Source organism: Numenius arquata, chromosome 15 (assembly GCF_964106895.1).
Source record: "Numenius arquata chromosome 15, bNumArq3.hap1.1, whole genome shotgun sequence".
Classification (NCBI taxonomy): domain Eukaryota; kingdom Metazoa; phylum Chordata; class Aves; order Charadriiformes; family Scolopacidae; genus Numenius; species Numenius arquata.
Window position 1 is genome coordinate 11,873,698 of NC_133590.1, and position 20,257 is coordinate 11,893,954.

The 20,257-nt window shown below is 39.4% G+C and overlaps 1 protein-coding gene across 2 annotated transcripts in view; it reads left to right on the plus strand.

Annotated features, from left to right (window-relative positions):
* PLPP4 (phospholipid phosphatase 4) overlaps window positions 1-20,257 on the plus strand; it is a 52,601-nt gene that overhangs the window by 20,690 nt on the left and 11,654 nt on the right. For both annotated transcript variants that reach the window (XM_074158991.1, XM_074158992.1), the window contains exons 3-5: window positions 3,692-3,782; window positions 7,088-7,151; window positions 8,622-8,746. In XM_074158991.1, the coding sequence (XP_074015092.1) occupies window positions 3,692-3,782; window positions 7,088-7,151; window positions 8,622-8,746 (280 nt within the window). The remainder of the gene's footprint in view (window positions 1-3,691; window positions 3,783-7,087; window positions 7,152-8,621; window positions 8,747-20,257) is intronic.

Below are 20,257 nucleotides of genomic sequence, written 5' to 3' on the forward strand. Positions count from 1 at the left end.
TGAGTCAGTAATGTTTGTATTGTCTGTGTTCTCTTTTTGGCTCAGACCATTGACAACTCAGTAATTCACTGAACAGCTTCTTAAATGAAGACGCATAGATAATTTCTAAATGTTTTACTTATTTCTTTAAAAAGAAGAAAAATTCATCGCTAGCATTGATCGCAATCTTTCCTTATGTAAAGAATTTCTTGCCACTAGAGTTGTACTCTGATACTGAAACATGGCAATGGCTGACCAGAAAGCAATCTCTTAAGAGTTTATGAACTGCTGGATTATTTTATATGCTGAGAGCTTTGAATTCAAGAGAAATGTTGTGAATACTTCAAATCCAGATCCAAATTGGACAAAGCTGACCTCTGTCAGGCTGGAGAGTTGGGCAGAGAGGGACCTGATGAAATTAAACAAAGGCAAGTGTAAGGTACTGCACCTCGGGAGGAATTACCCCCTGCACCAGGACAGGTTGGGGCTGACCTGCTGGAGAGCAGCTCTGAATAAAAAAGACCTGGGAGTCCTGGTGGACAACAGGATGCCCATGATCCAGCAATGTGCCCTTGTGGCCAAGAAGGCCAATGGCCTCCTGGGGTGCATCAAGAAGAATGTGACCAGCAGGTCGAGAGAGGTCATCCTCCCCCTCTACTCTGCCCTGGTGGGGTCGCATCTGGAATACTCTGTGCAGTTCTGGGCTCCTCAGTTCAGGAAGTACAGGGAACTGCTGGAGAGGGTACAGCAAAGGGCTACAAAGATGATGAGGGGACTGGAACATCTCTCTTATGGTGGAAGGCTGAGGGACTTGGGTCTTTTTAGTCTGGAGAGGAGAAGACTGAGGGGGCGTCTGATCAATGCCTATAAACACTTAAAGGGTGGGTCTCAGGAGGATGGGGCCAGTCTTTTTTCAGTGGTGCCCAGTGACAGGACAAGAGGAAATGGGCACAAACTTGAACATAGGAAGTTCCATCTGAACATGAGGAGGAACTTTACTTTGAGGGTGGCAGAGCCCTGGAGGAGGCTGCCCAGGGAGGTGGTGGAGTCTCCTTCTCTGGAGACATTCAAAACTCACTTGGACACGTTCCTGTGCAACCTACGAACCTGTAGGTGGACCTCTTTTGGCAGGGGGGGTTGGACTAGATGATCTCCAGAGGTCCCTTCCAACCCCATATCATTCTGTGATTTTGTGATTCTGTGTGGGCAGCAATCAAGCCACCAGGACCGGAAAGGCCTGAGCCTCCTTTTGTCTCTCTATCAGTAGATATTCCTTGTCTTGCAAAGTGTAAGGTACTGGCAACTTCTCTTGAATGCATGGAAATATGTGGGAGTCACTATAATTTTAGTATATCTCTGGCTTGCCAGGATGAATAATGAATGAGAGAGATTTTTGTCCATGTTTCACAAAAGCAAGGCAGTGTTGGAATATTTCACTGCTGGAAAAGAAAACATCGCTGAGATGTATCTGAGGAGAGTGTTGCTCGTTAGACTGTTGCCAAATCTGTTCTGGATATGAGACATACAGAATCTTTTTGCAAAATAAAGAAAAAGGAGCCTTTAGAAAGCCAAACTTTATGCATGCATTTTGCCGCAGAGTAAAAAACACCTTCCAGTTAATGCTTTTGTGTAAGGAACAGCGATGTACTGCGAACGCAGAGAGTTCTTCATCTCTCTCAAAAATCCATATGCTTGTGAAATATGAGGAAATCCATAGTTTTACCAGATTTCTGAAGACTGATTGTGAAGTGGCTTGGAACAAGCTGCCACTTGAATTCTCCTCTTTATTGATATTTTCTGCTGTTCCTGCTTGTTCAAAAGATTTCTGACTCCATCAAACCATCACTATAAGCCTGTCAGCCTGGCTATATTTCTACATGTTCTTCAACAACGGAATGTAGATATCATTCTTCTTTTCTGGTAGCAATCCTTACTTTTTAGAATGAAACTAATAAGTTTAGATTTTGCTTTAACCATTTTTTTTTTTTTTTTTTTTTTTTATTTCACTCTCTGTCTCTGAAAGCAGAAATTAAACTATTGCTGAGGACAGAGAGAAGTGAACATTTCTGGAGCAGTAACATGGCACTGGCATCCTAACTTGAATCTCGCCTGCTGGAGACAGGAGGGAGTTTTAAGTGGAAATGGTGCATCTTTTTGCACAAAACCTGGTGCCTGCCTTTCTAAATGTGAAAAAGGGGAGCAGACTCCAGACTGTGTTTTAATCTGTGAGACTCATTGTGTTAGGTAATATTTTGCAAATGCAGGTGAGGGGAATCTGGTCCAAGATGCTCTACTAAAACAAGAAATACAGTGTATTTTCATGTTGTTGCCTTCTCAGGTATTCTAAAAGCATAAAATGAGGACTGGCATTAACCTGTATTATAAAAAGGAGTCACACTTTTTTTGGACATAACATGTCTGTCCTGCCTCTGTTTTTTTATTTCAGTGGGACTGTTTAAGTAGTAAGGCACTGTTCAGCCTCAATAAAGACAGCATAATCTTACTTATGCCCTGGTATGCTTTTTTAAGCCATATACAGTTAATTTTCACCTTGTTTAAATTAAACGGGTCATTTTCACTTTTCTTCAAGAGAATAAATACTTTTGAAAGACCTTGATTTGGTTTTGAACAAATATGGTTGTGGAGAGGTTTGTATATTACAGGATTGAATTGGTTAACTTAGACTGGAACCAGCAAGAAGCATAAATGGACTGCCTCGCCTACAAGTTGCCTTTTACCTCCGCAATTGAATGTCTGAGACAGAAAGGATGATGGAAGGACCAGTTGGGAACAAAACCATAGTTTCCATGGCAAGTTACTAATGAAAAACTCCCTGGTATTTTGCTTGGGAGAGACTGATATGTCTCTGTGGAGAAAGACAATAACTACCTGCTCTGGGAGGACAGATTGCACTATACAGGACACTGCAGGGTGCTTTTGGGAGAACTGGCACGTTTACAGTGAATCATCAACCACAGTCCAAATTGCTCCATGATAAGGAGATGCTGTTCGTGGAAATCAAGTGTGTGCATCCAGGTGCAGATGCCATTTCAGGTTCCTTGTAGGAGGAATCCTGCCCTACAAGCCCTGACAGTAAAGGAATGTGGCTCTGCTTAACCAGTGAGAAACTTGTAGATGTTCAGGTGGTCTTTTTCTGGTTTTGAACAAAATCAAGCAGTGGCATCCACATCCAAACACTTGTAAATGAAGGAATCGTAAAGACACGATCTTCTCAATGCATCCCAGAATGACAATTAAGAAGAAAAAAAAAGTAAAATAAAGAGCATTTTAAAATGTTAGGAAGTCAGTGCTGGAGTCTTTCATGCTTAATAGGGTCTCACTGAGAGCAGAGCCTGGATGGGCTGCCTTCTGAACAATGCTTAGAGTGGAAAAAGTGTATATGATCTGTCTGGATCAGTGCATGAATTTGGTGGGATTTATAGACTGTTGCTTTTTCATTTATGAAGCTGAAATTTTAAATGCAGCTCCAGGCAATTACAAATCAATTATAACCCGCAGTTATATTACAGTTTTAATGTATTCGTTGCCCTGTAGTTGCAAAGACAAATCATCCCACTTTGGTTAAGGTCAGGAGTTTGATAAAGATCATTCAGCCTTCCAGTTTAAATGGAGCTAACTGGAACTAATTATTAATCAGCTGGACTGAAAAGGAATTGATGCTCTCACACATGATATTTGTTATCTCTTACAGGCAATTTCATTCCTTACGCCACTCGCAGTCATTTTTGTGGTGAAAATAATCCGGCGAACAGACAAGACTGAAATTAAAGAGGCTTTCTTAGGTAACGTATGTCATACTTCAAGATGGAAAATGTGTGATAGCTCTCAGAGATTGATTCCAATTACAATTGGTCTAAGCCTTGAAGAAAACCTGTCTCCATTTCAGCCCATTGCAGTAGTTTTCAGTGCCGTTTTAGTTGCAAGCCATCTCACAAAAGCCTTTGTGTTTATGTATGTTTCTAAAATCTGTGCCTTAATTTCACAATCTAGCTAGAAAGGGCCAGAATTCAGTCAACAGAGACAAGACAAGAAACCGTTCAGATGTATATTTTTCTGTCACAGCCAATCTATTACTTACCTCTTATTTATACCTGCAGCTATTCTCAATTAAGAGTTTGACTGGAAAGTCTTGTGAGATTCAGCTGCTTACTGTAGGAAGTAACTCCTCTCATTGTCTTCTCTGACCTTCGCCCGGAGTTTACTGTGCCCCATTGCAAAATCCCTGCTCATGGCTCAGCTTTTCTAATCACAAGCTGATGTTTCATCTTAAACTGCCAGTGGAGTTAGATGTGCACTTAATCCTGGGCTGTGAACTGCTGTGGCTGTGCTATGGGTGAAGTCACATTACGGTTGTAGGCAGCAGCTTTGAGCAGAGGAGCAGATAGACAATGGGGATGGTACGTCTAAAACTGTTCCAGCTAATTCTGGTTGCGCCTGTCTTCTGAAATCTTTTAGTGATATATGCTCAGATCCTCTTTACGTAGATATTGCCAGAGACAAAAACTGACTGAAGTGCTTTCACTGGCAGAGGATTCTTTGAAGCATTAAGAACTGCAAATGTTTTTGTTAGCAGTATGTTTGAAATGTTTGAAATATGCCCAATTCTGAAATTCTGTTTTACTGGTTAATTTACACTTTAATTTGTTGGCCCTTAGATCACAGGGTCAAACAGATACTTGGCCTTGCCCTAGCTAGGTAGGATATAAATGGCACTATGTATCTGCCTTTGAAAATTTTTTTTTAGACAAGGCTGGGTGCCCATGGCTTGGTCTTTTTCCAGTTGCTTTAACAAAAGTGTGAAAAGATCTTAGTTTTGTTTTGGTTGCTGCCAGTCATTTGTAGCAAGCTCTGAAATGTCTTACGGTGATATTTTACTGAGAAATCCATTCAGTAGAAGTACCTCTGATTCATAAAATGCATACAGTCACAGTTCTGAATTTCACTTTCTGTTGTTTAAGAAGGAAAGGGGCTTTGGATTAATTTCTCACTTTTTTGTTCTAAAGAGACATTAATTTTTTCTGCTGTTCTTGCCTTCTGTTATGATTCCCTCTATAACGTCCAGGAGAAAACTTGCCAGTTTCCCCAGAATTCTCCTTGATACCCAGACTTTAAGGAAACCCCAGCCTTGATGTTCTGTTCTGCAGGGTATACCTGTTCAGTGAATGCCATAAGTGTGGAACTTCTTGTGGCTTAATTATGTTCAAGTGTGCTGTACATTAATATGCTTCAATATGTTAATGTGTCTGGTGATGTGAAGCTGATGTGAAGATTTATTAACGGTGGAGGAGCTTTACTGATTTGCTGAGATCTGGCATATAATGGTCATTAGGAATGATCAGGAAGTCCCCCAAAAGTTGAATTTCTTTAGGCATCATATGTAGAAGAGATCAGCGGTTAAAAGGATGTGAAAATGTTTTGCCCCCATAGCAATTAATATAAAGGTGATTCAGTGCCTACATCTCTCTACTGACTAGATTCTATGACTTTAGGTAGGCAGTATGAATCTTTCCTAAAGGGAAATAAATGAGAGCAAGAGCAATTTGTTTATCACCTTCCATCCCCACTGACATTTGATACTTGGATTGCCATTGTAAGGAACATGCGGCAGTGAAAGCATGGTTCACTCAGGTATGCAATGAACAGTCAAGGCAAAGCTCAACGAAAAAAGTAAACTTTGCCGCATTGGTCAGAAAGCAGATATCTCTACAGGTCCCATTTCTTAAAAAGGGGAATGTAGGGCTGTGACATTACTGGTCATATGCATTTGGCACTGTGGAAAATTTCAGTTCACCACGCAATCACCATAAATAACTGAGAGAAAACAGTTGAGAGGAAAAAGAGAGTGTGTGATTGAGTGGTCACTGTGGTCATAGCTGTTGAAAGTGGAAAACTTTTTTGAACAATATCAGTGTCTCTAGGATTGACTTGTTCTCTTATTTTTGCTGGCAGCTATTGCTATAGTCTGAGAAAACCCTTGGTTTTGCTTTGATGGAGGACCTCCCCCCCTTTTTTTTTTTTTAAGCTAAAGAAAAATAGATCCTATAACACACACATTTTTATGATCTATAATATCCTTAGGCAAAGATTTTATGGAGACATGATGAGTGCTGCCGAAGTGCAGCATCTGGGGCAGCAGTCCAATGAGAAAATAGCTCATGTAGCTGTCATAATCAAGAGTTATATTACTGTAACTGTTCTGCTGGAAATCAGAGATTTGCCTGATAGCTGTTTGGTTTTTTTTCTGACAGGAAACAAAATTCAGTGGCTCTTATGTTGTAACAGGGAGCCACGGTGTAGACTGCAATATTAAATCAGTTTTAATCTAAAAGGAGTGTATGCACTGGATCCGAGTGCCACTGAAATCAAGGCAGAGATCTCCACAGGCTTTAGATGAGGTTCTTTGAAAAGTCTAGGGACTTGGTGTGCATAAAAACGATGATTCACACATGCCTAGTGTGACAGTTCCTGTTTATTACTGCAATTTTTTTAGGAAAAAATGGTTAATCCTGGGATCAAATCTAAGGGGGAGATGTCAAGATTTTTAGTCAAAACATCCACATCCTTTTGGCAGAAAAATTAAAAAATCGCCCAGTTCTAGTTTTAGCCAAAAGGCAGTTATTTAGCCTGAAAGTAGACTGTTTAATTGCATCATACATACACATACATACATAAAGACACACACACACACACGTGCCTGTATAGACCTATTTTAGGTATAGGTCCATACAGAAAATCTCCTTGACCCAAAGAGCATAAGATTTTCATCTAATAAATTGCAAAACTGATAAACACAGTACTTGCTTCCTTAATAATTGTTTCCATCTGATGAGTTATGCCTGTGCAAATGTCATGATAGGAAAACTGGCTTTGCATATGGAAATAAGATTTCTCAAGAGTAAAAGCAGAAGAAAGTAAGTCATGGGATTGTTGTGATGCTCTGGGGTCTGTCCTTAGTCTGGGTAATACGAGAAACAGTAGGCTGCAAAGATCATTCAGGTTTCAGTCTCTAAATCAAATGCTGTAATGCTGCAATTTTTGGCTTGGTATTTAGGTTATTATTGTTCTGTTTGTTCATTCTGTTTTGTAGCTGTTTCCTTGGCTCTAGCTCTGAATGGCGTCTGCACAAATACTATTAAATTAATAGTGGGAAGGTAAGTCTTGTCATGTTATAAATGATAGCTTTAACTGTTAAGAGAAATGAAGACAGATTGACAAATACAATACATCTTAATAAAAAGATAGCTGCTGCTCCAAAGCACATTGAATTAGAATGGGCCCATGGGAAGCTGTCCTTTCCCTGGTGCAGGTGTTGTACAACTTCATTATCTGACATCCAACTGTGGTTGGAATCTTATGATTTATTATTTGTCTGACCAGCTGGTGGATCCAGACAAATGAGGAGTTTGAAAGGAAAGGTGTGAGCTGAAATCAGTTCATTAAATTGGCAACACAGAAGAGTCACAGCTGTGGGAGTTTAGATGCCAGTGCCACCAGTCTGATTAAATAGGAATCAGTTGAGTCTCTAGATAACCCAGTGCCTGCATTTTGTGTGAAGCATATTACTGAATGTGGTATTTCCAGGTAATGTCAGGGTCCATGGCAGAACAAACCTTGGAGCTAAGCGATAAAACGAGTCCTAGGTAGGCCATTTCAGGGAAGCATAAATTTCAATGAAGGGCTCAGAAAAAGGTGAGTAAACAAAACTCTCTGGAAAATAAATTTTTTAAGTGTTTTTGGCTCTTTATCAAAATTTTAAATAATTTCAGCTGAAAAAAATACATTTTACTTGAATCCGTACTCTATTAATAGAGTCCAATGCTGTGTTTGTTGTTCAACCTAACCTGTTTTGAGGAAGCTATCTTTGTGCTTGGTTTCTGATGAACCCCCTCTGCTACACTACTGATGCCCTGACAATAATGGTACTCGGCACTTTTATTTTAAGAGAACTTTTGAAATATAGTTAAGAATGTCTGTGCCCTCTTCTCCAGGCAGACATGAGCTCATTTTGCCTGCACTTCAAGCCAACTAGTTGCTCTGTCAGCTTGTCTCTGAACCTGTGGTAGCTGGCTTTGCTTCTCTACGAGGTTTATGAGCTCAGGATCAGTATCACACCAGTCAAACCTACGTGCTATCATTCAGCTCAGAGCAGGGTGTAAAGAACTCGGAGGTTTGTTCAATGGAGTTGGAGAGTCAGCATCAAGGCTGGCATTAGAATTTGGTGGTGGTTTTGGTGCCAACCTTGTAGTCTAAGTTGTAGTCCTGTTCTCGGCTTGGTGTGTCGGCAAAACTTGTGCAACTTTCTGGGGTTGCTGGGTTACTTTGCTCTGTCGCTGGAAGTGCTGTGCGAGATTGATTGCTGTAGGCAAGAGCAGCCCTGCATGTTCCTTTTCAGAGACATCTCCTGCTGCCACACTGCACTGGAAGCTTCCCTGAGAGAACCTCCCTGCAAAAAAAAAATGACCTTGAATTGATTATTCAAGAAAAGAAAAACATTTCTGTTGCTGTGTTAAGGCAGAAGGGAATGAACTCTGTATGTACTAAGCAGTAAATGTAATAATCACTTTGAGGTTTATTTGTTACTACAGCTTTTATATTTTTAATATTCATGGTGTTTTTTGTAGACCGCGTCCCGATTTCTTTTACCGCTGCTTTCCAGATGGAGTAATGAACTCTGAAATGCACTGCACAGGTGATCCAGATCTGGTGTCTGAAGGCAGAAAGAGCTTTCCGAGTATCCACTCTTCCTGTAAGTTCATTTAAATGCAGTTCCACTTTTATAAAAAGCTGTCTTATCTATTTTTCAAAAGTGCTCTTTTTTTTGTTAGGTCATGAACCTTATTTTTGTTGGAGGGTCCTGCAATTCTGTCTTAGGTCACCGCTGCCAGAAGATTCCTTCTGGACATAAAGTTGTGAGCCTGTGACCCTCACTTGTCTTGAGAACCACCTGATTTCACTGAGAGCCATTGGTAGACTGAAGAACTATTCAAGGTTAAAGAAAACAGTGTAGTTCTGAGGGGGTATCTGTTCCCTAATGCAGACCTCTGTGTGTAACCTTTGTCCATATAGTAAATATTTATTTTGTTATATTCCATTGAAATAGGAAATGTGACAGGGCACATTTGAACTGCACAGTTTTGACAAGATTTAGTTGAGATCTTTCAAGTACAAGATGTATTAAACCAAAGTTCAAGTCACAAAGACAGTTCAACAGCTTTTATCTTTAAAGGTTTCATTAGAAAAAAACCAAATGTCCATTACTTAAGGTACTTTTTTTTCGTGGTAGGTTGTATGATTGAAGATGGAAAGGGTAGGAAGGAACACACAGTGATCATGCTGCATCATTTGGGTGCTGTCCATACTAATGAACTGGGTGCAAAGTCAGGTTTGAGAAGACCTTATAGCACTAGAAGCTATGGTAATATGCCAGTAGAAGGATGAGTCTTTTATTCCCTGTTTTCTTACTCTTTTGGCAGCACCCACTGCCTGCTGTGGCTGAAGGAAGGGATCATTGTCTGTGTGGGCCTTTATTCTGGGGGATTCTTATATTTCCATGTTCAGATGTCTGCTGCCGCTGGACTGCATTGCAAGGGCACAGGCAGGAGTAAATGGTAGCTCTGTTACCAGCTCAGGCAAGCAGAGGAGAATAGGTGGAATGTCCTGACTCTTGTCAGTGTGACGGCACAGGGGTAGCATGTAATGGGGGAGCAGGGGTATCAGTAGTATCTTATATAGAGTGGGCAGGAAACAGAGGTAAGTTGGGCACAGTTTGCATTACTCCAGTTTCTTGTCTGCTCCTCAGACAGCACAGTCACCTGTCATTCCATTTGGCTTTGAGTTCAATCTAGGGCTGATGGTTTGATCAGTTACTCCTAGCTAATGCTGTATCCTGACAGATGTTTAGGTGGCTTTATGAAAACTTGTATGTCTGATTTAATACAACTAATTAACTCGGATGTTTACAAAGGTTCCTTTCTCTGTCTTGAGGAGCTGCTTTCTGGAGTGTTTTATGTCGGGTATTTCATAAAACTTCTTTTCATCTGTAAAATAACCTGATTGCTGTGAGCTTTTTTGGTTTTCGTTGCCAGTATTTTTTGTTGCCTTGTGCTGTTCTGTTTCGAGAACTGCCAGTTGAATACCAGTAAGTCATATCTCTGGAATTCGTTTTTCTGATCTTCTTTTAAAGTAATAACTTCAGAGTGTCTAATTGTGCAGAAGTATATATTGCAAACAAGTTGGGTAACAAGACAAATGAAATTCGGAGCTGATTTTGCTCCCTTTTTCTTGTTTGAGTCCCAGAAGCAGATATGGGAGTAGCAGATGTTTGTGGATTTGTTGGAAGCTTTATAGTTCTAAACAGTAAACCAACTTACCTGTCTCAACTTTTGTTTATAAGGTTTAATTACATTAAAGAAACAATAGCAGAATATTACTGTGTGCCGTTTAGAACAAATGGTATTTATTGCTATTCGTAGTCTCTCCTCAGAGCTGGTTGTCACACTTAATTGCAATCCTTTTGGTTAAGTATTTCATCAATGTATAACAAAGGCTTAAAATAAGTACATTTACACTGAAATATTAGAATTTACAGATTAGCCTCCACCAAGTGTTATAGTTGGTCACTATCCTCTACGAAAATGCAACAGTTTACTCCGGGGCTGCAAAGTGTGAGCTGTAGAAGTCACCCAATGTGTGTTTTGTTTTTATGCAGACTAGACACTGTATGTGTAGCGGGCTCTACTTAACTCTGGCAGGCATCCGAGTTCTCTTACCAAGACTGCTTGTCTCCCAGTGAAGTGCTTTGTCCCTGTGCCAGTGGGGCAGCCATACAATGCATACTGGGGTTTTACTTTTAACTGGTACCGGTTTTGTAAGCACTGAGTTACATTACTGCAGCTCACACAGAATTCAGTTGGAGTGGAATGATGGCCCCGTGTATTTAGATCAAAATTACAGGAGCAGCTTTCTCCTTCACTGACGTAGGCGGCTGAGTTGACTCTATTTCCCACCACAAAGCCTTTTATTACAATGTGATAAGAATGAAAAGATATATGTGCAGTTATTTTTATCTGTTGGTAAGTGTATGCTTGAGTGAGGCAATTCTGCAGCTGCTTGAAGTACTTAGCTGTTTGAAGCCTGATGTTATAATATCCAAGTCTCTGACAAGGCTGTGTTTTGAAGCCTTAAAACCCATACATATTTTAGTCTCATAATGGAGAAAGAAACTATTTTTATTTTATAATCTCACAATGCTAACCTCTGCTCCTTCTGTGTAGTAAAATTGTTTTGATAACCAGGATTGTCAGTGTTATTTTGCCAAGAATGTTTTATAGTTGTGATAATAAATTTAGTTTATTTAGTTACTTCATCCCTCACTAGATTGAAGAGTGAAAAACAAAGTTTATTATGGTAAACACACCATTATACGACCTTCCTGGACCTATGAAGCAATGAGGATGTTGAAGATATAATAATTCACGTTCAGAAATTTTGCTATAGTTCTACATTTACAGTATTTTGTTTTGTGTAATGTATGAACTATTCCTCCTCTACCTCCCACTCCCTGTGAAAAATTATTCTCTTATCTCAGTTTTAAAAAGCTGTTCTTCCTGCCTTCTTTACATATAGGTAATTGCAAATTTTCCTTCCATAAAGTCAGTCCAAGATTTTTTCTTGGCTTCTTTCTCCCTTTCTTCAGTGTAAGATCGCTGCTAGGTAAAATGGTGTTCCATTCTTCAGATTTCTGTCATCCTTTCTCTGTTTGTTGTGGAATTTGAGAGTCAACACCAAGAAAAGGTTTTTAGTTTCTGTTACTGTTTGTGGGGTTTTTTTTCTGTTTTCATGGCTGCAGAAACGTGAGTTGGGAGGATGAGAGCTGATATAAACTATGGTACCTCTGTTGGAATGATAGTTACAAGTAGCCCACTACAGTTTCATATTTTCTACTTCACATGAAGAAAATAAATCAGAAGTAAAAGCTGCCAGGCAGCTCCTAAAGAGAGGTTAGAAGCTTCAGTCAGGAGCTGTTTTCAGCTTCAAAACAGTGTTTCTCAGAGCATTCTTTGGACAGGCTGTCAGTCAAAAGCTTTGTTATACTAGGATCTAAAACCTCATCCATGCAAAATGAGGCCTTTAACAAGAAGTCTGTGGTGCTGTGAAAGTTGCGCTCTAAGAATGTAGAGCAGGGATGTATAACAGGAGTGACAGTGCTGACACCCCCAGATGGCCTGACCTGACCTTGCGTACTCAATAAAAATGTGAACTACCTGTCTTCCACTTTGAGAGCCAGCTTGTGCCCTGAAGGAGAGTGTGTTATCCTTATTAGAGCACAGATGATTTTTCTTGGCTTACATTACCAAGTCTTTCATCTCCCTGAGCCAAGGAGTGCATGTTATACAAATAAGAAAAAAAAATGATGGAACACAAACTATTTTGTAAAGCCAAAGAATGACTTGCAAATAGATGCAAACTATAGCTGCCTGAAACAACTGGGGCATTTTGTACCAAATCGGAGAAGGAGGTTGACCCGCGTGAAGACAGTGTTGTTGTTACTGCCCCCTCTGAACGAGGAGCAGAAGAACTGTACCCGCAGAGACTGCTGAAAATGTACTTCGAGTTGGCGTAACTCATTCAAGGCTGCTGTCTCCTTGCACTGTCTTGTGCTGTCCCTTTCTGGAAAGGCTGTTGAAGTTAGACAATTCCTTCTCTTGATAACTTTTTATAACAGCAGCTTGAGTTCAGAATCTACACAAGCACAACCCAACCTTCAAGGACTCCATTGAAATTCACCCAGTAGTGCATGTTCTACTACATCAACGAAGTCCCTGGACCTTCGGTTGGAAGACCCTGGAGCCCCAGGTTTGCATGTGGCTATTCTGACCAAAACGCTTCCAAAATGTAGGTCCTTTTCCCATATTTAGTATTTATGTGCCTCTATAATCCATTGATTATTTTATGCCATTTAAAGCTTGTGAAAATAACATGAAGCTTCTCTGTGCCCGTACCTCTTTGAAAGAATTGTGCAACTAAAGGGGAAAATTCTCTTTTCACTTTATGGTCCTGGTAATGTCACAAATACAAAGTAATTCTGTCAAGTATTGTGGTTTGGTTTTGGGTTCCACCACCCCCTCCCACCCCCCTCCCTCGTTTGAAGAGTAGAGCTCAGTTAAACTCTTGAACCCTTAATATGCAAAAAATGTTCAGAGTTTGCATATGAAGTTTGGGAATATCTGCTGTCCTCTATCTGTTTTTGGAAGTTTGTCCTTGGAAGCCATGTATGCTGAAATCTTAAGAGAATTTAGTCTGAAAACAGACTTTGTCTTTCAGATCCTCACATAGAATCATAGACACTGAAGATGGAAAAGCCTTCTCGTATCATTTACAGTACATCAGTTTATTGCTATTTACAGACTCTTCCTGACAAATTAAAAAAGTTCTTTTCTTATATTAATTCTAAGCATCTTACATAGTGGGATTTTCCTGGAGCTTAAAATCAGGCTGGTTATTATACAGTTTGCGAGTTCACTCTAGGATAAACACCTCTCTTTGATCTAATCTTGAGCCACCTAATTGGATATTTTTGAGCTTGGTGCCTCATTTCAAATTGCTCTGAATTCATCATGTCAGTGTGATTCTCCTCTACAGTTTAACATTACAGTTTAGTATGTGTTCCAATAATTTGCTGCATAATTTGTTCTTCTGCTGTCATGTTAACTTCATTTTCTGTATTTGTGTATATCATTGGTAGCACACTTTCTTGTTTTTCTCATCAAGTACACTAATAAGGAGTTCGGGAGATAATTCTTTGGGAATTTGTGGAACTATCCAGGTGTTGAAATTCCTAGACGGTCAGATGTCTTATATGCTGACATGACTGTAGTAGTGAAGTCCTTGTACAAGCAAATGTGGGTAAATAATAGTAACACAACACATTTTATTTAGAAACACCAAAAATCCTGTGTGAATGAAATGCCAAATTCTTGACCCTGTTTGCTTTCTTAGAGGAAGTGATTAATTCATCATGATATAACTCCCTTTAGGCTCTTATTTTACTCAAAACATTTGCAAGCAGATTGCAATTCCCAGAGTTGTGGCGTCAGCTTTATTTATTGACTATTTTTAAATGTGTTATTTCTGAATTGGTCAGAACTACTTAAACTATGTTTTTCAGCTAAGGGAATGCTCTCATAGATTTGAGGAAGTTGCATGAAACTGGTTTTGGTACCTGTGTGCTGAAGGAGAAAAGAATAGCTTGGTGAGTGTTTAATTTAACCTCTTTGGAGCCTGTACCGCTTAGTGTCGGTAGTCAGTGGCAGATGGAGCTCATGATTGTCATCAATACATCAATTTTAAGACACACATGTAGGTATCTGCTATGAATAAATGAATAATCACTTGCTAGTCTGGTTTGTATCAACTCAGAGTTCGATTCACGTAATTTCTAGGCTGAAGGTACCTCTGGAAATCTTCAAGCGGGGTCGGTGAGAGCAGGTTCCTCAGGACGGTGTCCAGCTGAGTTTTGAGTTTTGCATTTCTGAGTATGGAGGTTCCACAGCCTTCCTCACAGGGTAACCTCTTCTAGTGCTCGACCACTCTCACAGTGAAAATGTTATTTCTTATCTTTAAATGCAATTTCCTGTAATTCAGTTGTCTCTTCTCCTTTTACTGGGTAACGCTGAGAAGGGTCTCGTTTTACTTCCCCCAGTAAAAGGGGACTTTGCAGTGCCCTATGTTGCAGGAGGTTCAGGAGGTTCACATCAGCTATTGATCTCAGATAGAAAGATCCCAATTGCTGCTAGTGGATTTCACAGTGAATGACTGGAAAAAAAACTTGATAAAAATTAAAGTCAATTGAATAAGCCAGTAGCTGCAGACATAATTAAACTTACAATTGGATTGATCAATTAAAAAAAAAAAAACATTTTCTGTATAAAAGTGCTGTTATAGCAGCAAAATAAATAAAATAGTTGTGTGATTTTATCTTTGTAGCTGCAATTTAGTTACTTAAATTTGTTTGAAAAGTTCACTTTTGGTTAAATTGTGCCATTGGTTTTTCTTACTATTTTTTTTCTTTAAATAGAAATCTTTATTGATATCAGAGGTTCCTTTTTTCAAGGAAAAGTCAAGGTTTGAAGAAATTATTTTGTAGTAACAACTCAATTTGATTTGTACAGCTTCCAGAGTGAGTGTTAACGTGGCTGAAATAGAGTTACAGCGATTACTGTTGAATACAGCTGAAGAAATTGGAGAATTTCATCAGAAATCTGAAATGAAGTATGTAATCAGAGTATTTGGTTGTGGGGACAGTAACAGCGGCTGTTATATCACGTTTTTTAATTACCTCCTTTATGTATGAAGGTGTCTTGATATGTTTGAGAGAGTAATGGCCTTTTAGAAGCGCAGAAGAAAATTTATTTTCTCTACCTTTTGAACTATAGCATACACTCACCTCACAGTCTTCATAGACAAGATTGCAAATAATATGCAAATACTCAACTTTTATGCATTGGTTGACCCTGTTTTTATGAGGAATTTATGTTTTTAAAAGAAACGGTTCTTTTCACTGTATTTTTTTAATAAGTTACACTTTTTATACAAATAAAACCTAGTTAGCAATATGTCACTACTAATGTAACTAACGTTAGTAGTGGCCAGATTGCAAGGTTGTGACTGGTTGGAACATCATGAAGAATTGATTTTTCACAGTTTCATTATTTGGGATGAGCCTTTGCAGGTATAAACTCATTGTAAATCAAAATAAACATCCATTTCCAACACAGGGCATAGTCTTGTTCTGATCAAAATCAATGCCAGAATTGAATTGCCTGGAGAATTCTAATCTTTTAATAGTGATCATTACTACATCAAAGTAGTAATAAGCAAGCAGGGTTAATGGGAGCAGTGACCAAGGAATGAGGATGTTAATACCTACTGTGCATTTTAATATAGCTTTAAGAAAAAATTGCCAGTGGAACATGTTATATTGTTATATAACCAATGCCAGTGGAACGTGTTATATATGAACATTGTGCATATCCTACTTTTAATATATACATTATAAGAGTACTGGGTATGAGGTCATCTGTGCTTATGTTTGGAGAAAGAGCAGTGTCTCTAAGAAAGGAAGTACAGACAGCAATAGGAAAAAAGTAATTGGCTACCCTTTCCTGCTGTCATAATAAATGAGATTTTTCAGACCTATCCTGAGTAGTAATTTCCTACGTTAAGTAACCAGATTCCATAACGAATGATGGCAGTAATTGCCCGATCTGTTGTAACAAGCTTAAGAGTACGTAGGGAAGATTCTTCTACAGAGATGCCTCAGCTCTGTCTTTGAATCAGGAGGAAGGAATCCCAGCTGACTTTTTTTCACTGCGTAACCTTTTCTTCCTCTGTGAGTGAGGTCAGCCCCCACATCCTGCAGGTATTAGGAATATGCTTACCTTTCCCTCCAGCATTGACGTGTTTCCCAGAAGTGGAGTTCTTGTGTTAGCTTCTTGGGACTGCTCTTCACTAAGGCTCCTAAAGAGCAGAATGAAAGGGACTATATTGGGAAGCTAATGTAATTTGCATTTGGTGATTGTCATTGAGTGCAGGTGGCAGGAGGAAGATGGCCATGTGCGTCACCAATGTCATCCCTTACGAAGCATCCCATCTTGTTCAGGACTGGCAGTACTCAGGAGAGAGTTCCCTTATCCATAATAGAGAAGGTGAATGCTGAAGGTCTGTGCTCCCTCATTTTCTAGGAAGAATCAACAATTAATTTCCACAAGCTATCAAGAGTTTGAGTATAAACTTGCTCAGATGCCAGTTTATCAAGCAGCTATAATGTATATTATTGGGATAAAAAAGGTAGCTATTTACCCTATTTTCTTTATGAAAAATTATAACCAGCAAGTATGCTATTCATTTTTTTTTCAATGCTTACCACTTATCTGTCTGAGAATATACCAAAACTTAAGGTGAAAGGGCATGTCCTTATCTCTTCATCAGTTTCTCTGCAAACAACAGGCTTGCTTCCATGCTGCGTTAAGAGGTCTTTGTTTCTCACCAGCACCCAACCTTTTTCATTAAAATGACTAAAAGAACAGAAGCCTGTGGTGTTGTATCTCTCTGCTGCCTAGCAAAATTCAGCAGACCTTCTTGAAGAAAAGCTGAAAGTAATGTGATTCTTCACGGTAACATATTTTTTAGCAATACCAAGGACTGCACGAAAAAGCAGAAATTGTACCAGATAAGCCTGTTGCTTTCTTGATCTCAGGACTGTGATTTGCTGACTTGCAGTCCACTGTAATTTGTGGTTCACATAGGATACCAGAGAGGTGGGGGGGGCTTTTTGTTTGTTTTTTGCTTTTCCTAACCTAGAGACTAAATCATGCAGGAAACATAAGAGTACAGTGAGACTTCAGAGGAGAGTAGGCAAAAACATGGAATCATCTTGAATCCTGGGTCGTTAATGAGGAACAGAAAGAATGACTCTGTGAGTCAGCACGGTTCTTCCTCAAGTGCTGGGGAGATGAAGTTAAAAAGTGACCTGGAAGTATGAGTAGATTTCTGAGCTTAGCTTCAATAAACCAGTTTTCCTATCAGCTCTTGCTGTTTCTTGGTTATTATAGGCATTCAGTTTGCTTTTGGGTGTGTAGGGAAGAAGCTTAATTACCTTCCAGTCTAATTCTCCCTTTTCTCTTGCCTAACTTTAACTTTTCAGGTAACATTAGTAAGCTAAGGTTAGGGTATATGCTTGATTTAACAGCCTGCAGAAGACTTCATTGTGATATTGTAGACTTTAGCTGTATGTAAAGCTAAGACCACTGTTCTTCTGACTGATCTTTTCAGTTAAAAGGACTTTGAGTTACACTAGAGATCTAAAGATCAATTTTCAGCTGTGAACTGCAATGACAGCTCTTCTCTGGAGCAAAATGGGTCAGAAAGCTCAAGCCTAATTTGAAAATGGATGGCTATCAACTCAACTCAGAGTCAATTTCTGACCGTCTTTAGGAAAGAAGTCTCCACTGGCAAATACTGAGATTCCTTGAAATTTGCCATTCCTTGCCATTGCAGCATAGGGCTGACATCATGCTCCGAAATACATTCGATATGGTTTTATGTAGCATTTCTGTGTAAGAACAAACCAAATGTAGAGATGTTTCTAAAGTAGGTGTGGTGTTAGCTCTTCCTTAGTAAAATATCCTTCAGTGTGGAGTTTTCTTTAAGGTAGGTGAACTCAATAGTGGGCTGTTTCAGGCAGCACTTGGAAGGTAAGAGAAGCTTGGCTACTGCACTGTACGCGAGAAGCAGGTAAATAGCCCAAGCCAAACCATGGCTTGGTTGCACGTTCATTGTATTCACTGCATAAACATGTTCCTTTCCTCTATTCTAACTTTAATTTCAGGTCAAACCTTGGTCTTGTGAAGGATATGCCTTCATCCTTCTCTGCAAAGAGGAGAATGGAGAATCATAAGTCTAGTCAGAATTCCTGTTTTGAGAACTAGAAGCTGATATTTGTGAATTTGGCCTCCGTCCCATCAGCTGTGAGACACTGATTAAGTTCAATCAGGAGTGACTGCTAGAAGCAATCCTTGCTCTTAATCTTGATAGGGTAATTTTCTATGTTTGTAGAGACTAAGGGTAAGACTTTCTGTGGCAGCATTTTTATTCTGATCAGGCATACACTGTTGAAGACAGTGTTATGACAGTCCCCTCCTACAGCACCGTGTTTCAGATGACAGTGTGGTCTTGGTGCCCATGATAAGAATAAACCAGAATATGTATGAGAGCGTTCTGCCTAGATTAGAGCTGCTTGGAAGTAAACCCAACCTTTCTGTTTCCATGGGGACTTTAAATCTGTCTACAGGGTGGTCACCTTCATGAGTTGGGATGTGTGTTTTCCCCTCTACTAGGTGGTACTGGTTGACTCAAAGCCCTTTGGAGCTGCAAGAGTGATAGAGCTAACTCACATAAGTACACGTTCTTGTAATATAAATAACCCTGAGTCAATCCAGAATTATTTCAGTAAAGACAAAGAGTATCAATTACAATTCTGCTGTAAGAAAAAAAAAAAATTAAAAAATAATCAATAAACCCCTTGAAATTGAATTATAAATTCAAAACGCTAGGCACCTTTCTTTAGAGGTGGCTAACTGATTTTTCCAATTGCAGAAATCTCAGTCATAAAGATTTCTGAAAACATTAATTTAGGTCTCTTGAAAACAAGGGGATATTAAAAGTCTCTTGAGATAAAAGCTATGAGATAAATGCAGGAAATCAAGCGTATTATTTATGCAAGAAAGAGAAAAGTACAGAACATCTGCAGAAAGCCTCATTTGGATTTTGCTATTACTGTCAGTTCTACATAGAAAACACCAGCTATTACAGATAAGTAGGTAATTTTGGTTTTCCCTCCCTCTGCAGAGGACTGAGCAAATTATGAAGTCAGTGTTCTAACTAACAAAACCTATACAAAAAAGTTTGTGCAAAATACTTTTAAAACTAATAATTCTTTGTTGCAATCAACTGATTTATCTGGTGATTTTCTCTTGAGACTTGTAGTTTTTGCTTGTTTCAATCTGAACTAAGACAATGGTTTTGGAAGTCTCTCTGTTTGGGGTTCCTACGTTCTCTTTAAACAACCAGAAAATTTTGGAAAATGATTAAGTTGGAAGATTCTGATCATGTTGGAAGGCAATGCAGGTTGGACTCGTGGTTGAAACTGATGGTGGATAATAACATGGGAGATCTCTTTAAAAAAATTCTCTTGTGGGGAAGAAGGGAGGAAGAAAAAAATCTTTGGATTATTTTACTGAAGGAATTAATCAGAGAGTAGAAATCAGAATGCTTGACTAGATGTTTTTAATATCGTAACATTCGCACAGGCACTCGGGATTAGATATAGTGTGAACTGGTGAGGACTGCTCAGTGATGCAAGAACTTCTCTATCATGACATTTTTAAACTGAAGGAGGGTAGATTTAGATTAGATGCCAGCAAGAAATTCTTTCCTGTGAGGGTGGTGAGACACTGGCCCAGGTTGCCCAGAGAAGCTGTGGCTGCCCCATCCCTGGAGGGGTTTAAGACCAGGCTGGATGGGGCTTTGAGCAACCAGGTCTAGTAGGGGATGTCCCTGCACACAGCAGGGGGGTTGGAACTCAATGATCTTTAAGGTCCTTCCAACCTAAACGATTCTATGATTCCACGATATGATTAGCCATTTTATTCTTCATTGTATTAGCCTCTCTTCTTTGCTGATCTCTTCTCCCTGATAT